This window comes from Boleophthalmus pectinirostris, unplaced genomic scaffold (genome assembly GCF_026225935.1).
Source record: "Boleophthalmus pectinirostris isolate CB_2022bp ecotype Guang Dong unplaced genomic scaffold, ASM2622593v1 HiC_scaffold_1987, whole genome shotgun sequence".
NCBI classification, from domain to species: Eukaryota; Metazoa; Chordata; class Actinopteri; order Gobiiformes; family Gobiidae; genus Boleophthalmus; species Boleophthalmus pectinirostris.
The window spans coordinates 1-8,366 of NW_026571150.1; the positions used below are offsets into that span (position 1 = coordinate 1).

Below are 8,366 nucleotides of genomic sequence, written 5' to 3' on the forward strand. Positions count from 1 at the left end.
GAATCTCGTTCATCCATTCATGCGCGTCACTAATTAGATGACGAGGCATTTGGCTATCTTAACAGAACCATAGCCTCTCCCGCCGTTTACCCGCGCTTCATTGAATTTCTTCACTTTGACATTCAGAACGCTCCGGCAGGGAACCCCCAACTGTCTCGACCCTCTGCACTGATGTGGGCCGAGAAGGAGGGGTAACCGCATGAACCGGGGAAGACAGGTGACGCCACAGCCCGGATCTCCTGAGACTCGTTTGGCGCTGTGGTGCCGGCCTCATTGCAAAACGCAACTTATCCGGCTGGTGGTTCTATTTCGTGGTGTTTATAGTCTCACGTCGACTAGGGGGCCGCCCCTCCCCCTGAATCGCCACCAATATCGTTGTGCACATATCCGAATGGGAACGGCCCTGTCCCCCTACCCCCTCAGTCCACCACCGGTCGGCCGCCCTCCCGGTCTGAAAGGGGAGTTTAGGGAAAGTAGGAAGAAGAAGAAGGAAAAGAAGGAAGCAGCAACGAAATTTTCCTTTCAAATTTTTATTGAGCAACACAAATTTTATACATTATATACAATATAACAGAGTTCTTCGGGGTCTTCTTCCCGTCCATGCATTGCCACTCAGCGTCTTGGTCTGTTGAGTAGACCATAGTTAGTCAAGTCAATAAAAGGAGGTGAGGAGTAGTAACTCACCATTCTTCAAGGCTCCGCTTTTCCAGCAACGATCCGTTTGAACAACCTCCCAATATGAAGGGTACCGATGAGTGCCATACGCCAAGTATTTATTGCTATGGCCTTCCGCTCAGATTTGGAGAACCCAAGGGCCCGCAGGAGGCGAAAGTTTTCTGTGGACCATTTGCCTCTGGCACCAGCCACAAAGCCCCAAGTTTGTACTTCCATTACATCAAGGTCGAGATGTCTAACGGCTGAGGCGAAGCTCATGTACTTCTGTTCCTTCCTGCGGAACATGTTGGGGAATGTCTCCGGTCCCCATTCAAAACAGACAGCTATGTCCACAATCATTGCTACAGGAGCTTGGATTAGGATCAAGTCAGGAAACCCTTTCTGACCTTTATCGTTTCTCAAGGTTTTCTCTTTGAAAACTTTCCACCCTTTGCGCTCAGCAGCAGTTGCAACCAATTGACATATTTTATTATGCCGGGCCATGACATTGGGCCTAAGTACTGGGCAGCCCCCCAAAATGTGGGGCAGCGTTTCTTTAGGCACCTGACAGAGCCTGCACGAGGTCGGTCCAAACTTGTTACTTGGTTTCGCCAAAACCGGGAAGGTGTTTAATCCGTGTATCATTCGTTCATTCGTTTTTCAATATAAAACCAAAAATAAGAAAACGAAAAAACAACAGTTTTCTTCATTATTTGTCTCCAAAACCAAAATGAAAAAACGGATAACGATTCGTTTTTTCAGTTTTCGATTTTGTGTTTAAATGAAAAATGGACAAAACGGATAACGACCGTTTCCCGTTTTGTCCAATTTTGATACTTAAGCAAGTTGCGTGAACCGGAAATGAAACTTTACTAGAAGCACTGCGCGCACAGCGGAGAAGCCGCTCTGAGATGGAAAGCTACGTGGAAACCTACGTCCTTTTCCATGGAAATAAGAGGGTAACCCTACGACCAGAAGATATGACAACAGAAAAAATCGGTGTCATATTTCAGGTATGTTCTTTTTGATTTAAAACTACGTTATAATAGAGTGGATGTAAACATTATTTTTCGCCATTTGCCCGATCTGCGATCACGCATCTCTAGTTTAAGTGGCGGTAATGTGAGCGCACTCAATGTTAGTGCTCCGTTTGCTCCTTCTGCTTCTGCTTGAGCATGTTACAAAAATCATGGAGGCCTTATGTAGAACTGGAGAAAGAGACCAAGTCCCGCTCTCCGTACATGTCAATGGTCGGGACTCAGCTAGTAAAGCCAATCCGTAATAAACGCCATCTTGAACAGTGGGCCTCTGAATTGGCGCCAGTCGCTCTGACCTGCTCTTGACCCCCTGACAAGACTTAACTTGAGTGCCGTGAGTACCAATCCATCTCGGTACAAGGTTTAGTTTTAGTAACAGGAAAAGTCCCCCCACTTACTGATGGGTGCGAATTTGTTCTAGGTTGATTTTTGTAATTATTATTTCATTTTATAGATTTTTAAAAAATTATTTTGCATCATTGAGACTTGTTAAAGAGATACTATGCCTGCATGTTGAGTAACCACTATCTGAATTTTTTTCTTTGGTTATAGAGAGACATTTTGTTGTGTAACTACATTTTCTATAAGCCATACAGGAGAGGGATACTTTTAACATTTCATCAGGCAAGAACCACTGTCAGTGCTAAAAAGTACAATTCTGGTTTTCATTTTTCTCTTTAGAATTTCCCAGCTCAACATTTAAAATGTACAGTAATCAAAAGGCATAAATTATTTTTGATGATGTAATTACATTATGAGTTAACTTAACTGGCTATCTGTGCGTGTGTGTGAGAACATAGTATTTAGCCTCTCTTCTAACCTGTGTTTCTATCATAGGTCCAAAAAGAAACTGTCTATTTGACAGATGACAACAATGTGGCCATATTTCCCAGACCTGATGGTGACTTCAACACCTTTGACCTCATCACCAGAAGTCACTATGAGGTGCATGGTGACAGCACCACTGCTGAGCAAGCAACAGCGGCACTTCCGACTGGTCAGCCTGTCCGCTTTTCTTTTCACCGCTCAATCAGTACAGCCACAAGCTCCTCCTGCTCAAGGAGCACCACCACCAAGAGCTTTGTTAGGTGATGAAAGGAAACTTTTACTCCTTGCTAAACTATCCTTTGTCTCTGTTACTACTTATTTTTAGGCAACATTATTTGCAGAGGTGTGTCCAGTTCTGTTTGCTAGTAAACCCTTGCAAAATATGGTTGAACAGTTAATCCAAATATCATAACTGTAATATGTTCAAGTGTAATGTCCAAATAACAGGAGCTACAGTTTTTAGATAAAGGTAAAATGTGTCACAGCATCACATTCTAAGTGAAGCTTTCTAGGGCTTAGGAGACATCTCATCCTAAATAAGGAGCATGAGGCCAACAATAACATTATACTCATCAGATTCATATTTAATTCAATGAAAAACAAATGCAAAAGTGACCGTTAATTTGAATCACCATTATTCAATTAATCGTGGGATGATGTCAGAGAGCACTAAGCAGGATTGTACACCTTCTGCCAGAGTAATATTAGAATAGCATCAACATATAATATAAATAAGGGCTTAACATGTTTCATATTACAGATAACTTGCTTGTAATACATAGTCTTTCCTAGTATTAGTACTAGCATGTGACCTAGTGCTTGCATCAGATGACATATTACTTGACTGTTTATGTCTTAAAAAAAAAATTATGTTCTCATCAATATTCAGGAATATCCTCATGGCTGAAGTGGTTAATGGAAAGCTGGAGACCAACAAAATAGTGACAGTCCGCTTCGCAGAGTTTGAGGCTTGTGTGCAGACCATCAGCACTAAAGTAACAGAAGCCCTTGGACTGCAGGAGGCAGTAATTTTGACAGATACTCTGGGAAATGAAATAATCGATTCAGAAGGAACAAGAGGTATGTTTTAAGCCATTGCTGTGTAAATGCTATTTTCTGCCATCACTGTAGGAGCTCATCTGCACATAGTTCACTCACTTGAACAGGTAAATGCACACACCTAAGTGTAATTCTCACATTAAAGTACATTTTGCATCCATAGCTATCTTCGTTGCTTCAAATCTGTATTGTAGTGTCCTGTTTTGAAGTTTTAAGATACCTATACATTTTCACCAATACAGCAAATGTTTGCTTGAAAGAAAAGAAAATCAGGTCAAATTTTTAAATGGCAGGGTCAGCATACTGGAAACAAAATTCAAGGAAAGTGTTTGCAGTGCCTGAACAGCAAATGGAGCTGCTACAAACCAACAAAAGAAAGAGGCTGAGGTAACTGGACTGAATATTATAATTTTATCAGTTTTTATTTCTCAGTCTTTTTTTGCACAACATGTAGTTTCTTTTGGATGACATGTCAGCAAAGCCATGGTGGTTCTTACTAGTGTATGTGTGTAGTGTTTGAACTAATTGCACTCTAATTAAATGTTACATTGTAAATTTAAAATGTTTTTCAGTCGAAAAGAAGATACTGGCCTTCAGGAGGTGATTGCTGACATCGAGGAGGTTGTGGAAGCAGCCCAGGGACTAAAGGAAGTGTCCAAGATTATCAAGACTTTGACTGGACAGTCGACAATGACAACCACACTTTGTCTTTCAGAGGCTGAAGTAGCCTCTCTAAAACTGGTCTTCGGCTGTCTTGTCTGCACAGGTTGGTATTGTTTTACTATGGATCATTAGAAAGATGCAATGAGGGATCTGAGGCACTACATACACTTCTCAAAATTTTGTGCTTATTTATTCTTTATGGTTTTATTTCATGTAATAAAATTTTATATCAATTTGTACTAGTGTTCATTTTACCCATGTTTTTTTTTTTTTTTAATTCCTGAATTTGCAAAGTGCATTGAGGCTAAATAGATGTCAAATGCTCTGTGTATCAACTTAAAAGTTAGGTAATCTTCATACAGAGTTTGGTCTACATACAGTTTCTGTACTGCTAGATTTTACTTAACACAATGAAAATAAAAGAATTTTTTTTTTTTTTAAATCTACAGGTCCTGCAGCTAAGCCTATTTTTTCTACCTGCTGCAGAAGCTTTATTGGGTGTAAGGAATGCATCGAGAGGTGGAACAGCAGCCATGATTACTGCCCGAAGTGTCGGTCTGTAGATTTGGATAGAGGCATCCACGAAGTGGCTGGACTCGATGAGGCACTGGCAGCACTGGAGAAGTTATTCTAAACATAATCCCAGTAAAAGTGGCAGCAGTTGTTTGTTTACAGTGTACAGTTCAGATTTATTTTTGTAATGTCTAATGTGTTTTACAAGTTTTTTATGGCAATTTTTATATGATCCAAATGTCAGTTCTTTGTATGTGTAATGTCGATGCTTTTACAAAGCACTTATTTCAGTCACATGTTAAAATGTATTGTGACAGTCGGATTTTATAGTTGTTATGCTTGTTTATTGCAAAAACTATATAACAATAAACATGCATTGTTCTGAAAAAAAATCAGATTTATTCATTTGCAATTTAGCTTAAATTTCTTATAAAACCACTGTACATATACATTATGCATATACATAGTTAGATATACTCCCACCTATATTTATCTTGCATGTCTTCCAGAGACACTTAAAAGGTACAACAATGCCTCCTGAAACATTCTATAGTCATTGTTAACCACTGTTTCAAAAAGAACAGACATGTCTGGAAACCTCTCTCCAAACACATGCTCAGCATGAGATCGGTCTTGCTCTGATAAAAATGGGTCAGAGCCAAAGGCAGACACCCAAGTCAGGGAGGACCCTAGCTCTTCCTCGTACATGTGTGCTGCCTCAGCAGCATTGGGCAGCAGCTCTGTGGGAATTCTTGTTGCGCAACTAGAAGCTGCAAGTTCGTTTGGTATCCCTCTGCCTAAAATTGGTAAAGATTTGGTTTTAGTTTTGGACAAAATTCTGTCAGTTCAAAAACTACACATAAATATTATCACACCTTACCTGGTATCCTATGGGCATTCCAGGACTGCACAACTCTGCCAAGTCCTATCTCACTCACTTGACATGCCAGATTGGAGACACAAAATTTTGTAATACTATCCTGCATATCAAGTAATTCCTGATCCAGCAGGTGGACCAGGGCCTGTTTTACGGGATAGTTCACCCGATTGTTGACCTCTGGCCAAATTCTTTCCACTCGAAGGTTCTGTTTAAAGCACAAAAAAAAAGTACACTTAAAATCCCAATTTTTTTTTACAATCCAAAAATCATAAAAGGCAGCATTGCTTTAATTATCTCTGCTGTCAGGTTTTATCTGCATATTACACACTGGGCTAACTTTTTTCTGATATAGGCTTGTAAATAATAATTTTCACTGAAAATACAGTTGCTAAACATATCAGCCAACTACTGTACAGTACTTAAAATATGTAACTGCCCAGGGACTGCAGAGGAGAGGAGCCCATAAGTAAATCTGACATACATTAATCTCAAATGAGAAAAGATTATTTATTTGTGCATGGTCCCTGTTTCATGAAAAATAAATAAAACTAAAAGTTACCAGTTATCTTTATATGTAGTCAGTAGGACCAAATTCACCTTTGAAGAGGTTGTCTGCACGTAAGGAAGCCTATTGATGTTATGTCTGTGTTGAGACAGCTTTTCTTGCATGTACAGAGTCAAATAAAACTCCCTGCCATGATCGACTCTGATTTGGTCCCATAATCCGTTGTTAGCAACTGCTTTCCTGTAATAAAGAAATGTGCAAATTATATGGATGCATGAATCATATTTATTTTGCATTCAAATGCACATCGTACACACAGGGCCTGATTTATGAAGATCCCAAATAAAGGAACAAAACTGTGTGCACAGTGCAACAGATTGTGTGTTTAGTTAGCGTGTGTTGCAGTGATCTACTAAAAACAAGGTTTTATTTATAGACGCAGTTAGTGTCAGCAAATTCACCTTTGAGTTTGGTAAATCACAATGCGTGTACTATACTGTATAACATATTTACATTAGCTCCTCCCTGTATTTTACACACTAGAGTTAAAATGCCTCATATTACATATTCATTATGTCAAACGACACACATTTGAAAGATGCAAACTTCAGTGTGTTGTGTTAGTACATCAGTTTGCACATTTTTTACAGGTGATGTCAAGTTTGTACACATTTTTACACACACACATCTTTAGTAAATCAGGCCCACAGTGCAATAATGTAGTGCCTATTATTTACTTAACCTTGACTGTACTTGCCTGTATACTTCCTCATAAATAATAAGGTTGTTTTTCACTGGCATTGTGGATACAGCAACAATTTTGCTGCTGAAACCATCAATAGCTAAGACATGTGTCACTCCAAACATTCCCAGCTTCTCATTTTGGTCTAGATGCAGTTTGTGACCCATGTATTCGGCATGGTAGGGAACTGGATTTAGGTTACGTGCTCCCTAAGAAGCACAAAGCAAACAATCATAAGTGCAATAACATTAAATCTGCAAAAATATTCAAATTATTCACAAACATAATACATGCATGTACTGCTAATATGCATACTTTAAGTATGTATAATATAGTATGTATAATACTTTATAAAAGTATAATACTTTATACTATAATTTAACTTTCATGAGGTCATTTCAAAAACCATCTTTCTGCTTACAAATATAATTAATGGAAGTGATTTACCTGGCAACGCAGCTCATAATATGGTTGGTGAACTTCTCTAAGAATCCTTCCTACTCGAGATTCACCTGCTTTAACTCCCACAGATGACAGGTATCCTGTCATGAATTTTCGTCCATAAGTTGGACCTGTCTGTTAAGACAAAAACAAAAAGAGTTAAAAAATTAAATAAAATAAAAATTGTCGTTTTGATCAGACAAAACGCCACTCGACACAACCACATTTAACAACAACCACATTGATTCGAACCAACCGCGGTCTACTACTCGAGGAGTATTCTAACCTACCATCTGAATACGGAAAGCAGTCCGGACGATTTTGAAATTCCGCTTGGACATATTTTTAGGTCTCAAGCTGGGGCTTTTTTCTCACCTTTAAGCGATCAGATTTAACCGGGGACAATGCACGGAAATCGGGGACGCCTGGTCACTTTAGCTTTTGTACCTAAACTTAAACTGCGCTTGTCTAACATTTTAGGCGATCAAGTTAACAAAATAAGACTATTTCCAAAAAATATATTTATATAAAAAGTGTATATGTATAGCTTGCACATGCTTACAGCTTGCACTTACCTTATGTATTGATGACAGGACAGCAGTTTCCAGTTCTGCGTCTGATACATGTCTTTTACGCCGGAGTTGGTGTTGAATACAGAATCTTCTCACCGACATTTCCGAGGATCTCTTAATACCCAACTGCCGCAGCGTATTAGAAATCTCAGCATGCGTTTTTCCATCCTCAAAAAGCTGTTTAATTATATGATGATGATCCTCAAGTCCAGCGGCCATTAAGTTTGTTTTGCGCGTCCTCCTTGTCAATATACGCGTGTGTCTATGCGCCTAGTAAAGTTTCATTTCCGGTTCACGCAAATTGCTTAAGTATCAAAATTGGACAAAACGGGAAACGGTCGTTATCCGTTTTGTCCATTTTTTCATTTAAACACAAAATCGAAAACTGAAAAAACGAATCGTTATCCGTTTTTTCATTTTGGTTTTGGAGACAAATAATGAAGAAAACTGTTGTTTTTTCGTTTTCTTATTT

The 8,366-nt window shown here is 39.1% G+C and overlaps 2 protein-coding genes across 3 annotated transcripts; one reads left to right on the forward strand and one right to left on the reverse strand.

Annotated features, from left to right (window-relative positions):
• The first annotated feature begins 1,415 nt into the window (after positions 1-1,415).
• On the forward strand, positions 1,416-4,941 carry LOC129409354 (uncharacterized). Of its 2 annotated transcripts, none has more exons than XM_055155081.1 (6): positions 1,416-1,667; positions 2,529-2,779; positions 3,409-3,599; positions 3,872-3,965; positions 4,151-4,344; positions 4,691-4,941. In XM_055155081.1, the coding sequence occupies exons 1-6, from the start codon at positions 1,566-1,568 to the stop codon at positions 4,873-4,875; spliced, it is 1,017 nt and encodes a 338-aa protein (XP_055011056.1). In that variant the 5' UTR covers positions 1,416-1,565; the 3' UTR covers positions 4,876-4,941. The 2 variants fall into 2 exon arrangements, with proteins under 2 accessions (XP_055011056.1, XP_055011057.1); XM_055155082.1 differs by having other exon boundaries at positions 4,728-4,915.
• Positions 4,942-5,226: 285 nt separating this feature from the next.
• Positions 5,227-8,155, reverse strand: LOC110159370 (uncharacterized). Its single transcript, XM_020923918.2, has 6 exons — positions 7,898-8,155; positions 7,329-7,457; positions 6,897-7,090; positions 6,232-6,379; positions 5,635-5,839; positions 5,227-5,551 (listed from the first exon to the last, which is right to left on the reverse strand). Exons 1-6 carry the CDS (start codon positions 8,111-8,113, stop codon positions 5,244-5,246), a joined length of 1,200 nt encoding a protein of 399 aa, XP_020779577.2. The 5' UTR covers positions 8,114-8,155; the 3' UTR covers positions 5,227-5,243.
• Between the last annotated feature and the right edge of the window lie 211 nt (positions 8,156-8,366).

Excerpts from the sequence above, each read along its gene's own strand:
- LOC129409354 (XM_055155081.1), top strand. The coding sequence starts at position 1,566 with ATGGAAAGCTACGTGGAAACCTACGTCCTTTTCCATGGAAATAAGAGG. Across the intron at positions 3,600-3,871 it reads CGATTCAGAAGGAACAAGAG|GGTCAGCATACTGGAAACAA; the intron begins GTATGTTTTAAG and ends TTTAAATGGCAG. Across the intron at positions 3,966-4,150 it reads AACAAAAGAAAGAGGCTGAG|TCGAAAAGAAGATACTGGCC; the intron begins GTAACTGGACTG and ends AATGTTTTTCAG.
- LOC110159370 (XM_020923918.2), bottom strand. The coding sequence starts at position 8,113 with ATGGCCGCTGGACTTGAGGATCATCATCATATAATTAAACAGCTTTTT. Across the intron at positions 7,458-7,897 it reads TCCTGTCATCAATACATAAG|ACAGGTCCAACTTATGGACG; the intron begins GTAAGTGCAAGC and ends TTGTCTTAACAG. Across the intron at positions 5,552-5,634 it reads GAATGCCCATAGGATACCAG|GCAGAGGGATACCAAACGAA; the intron begins GTAAGGTGTGAT and ends TACCAATTTTAG.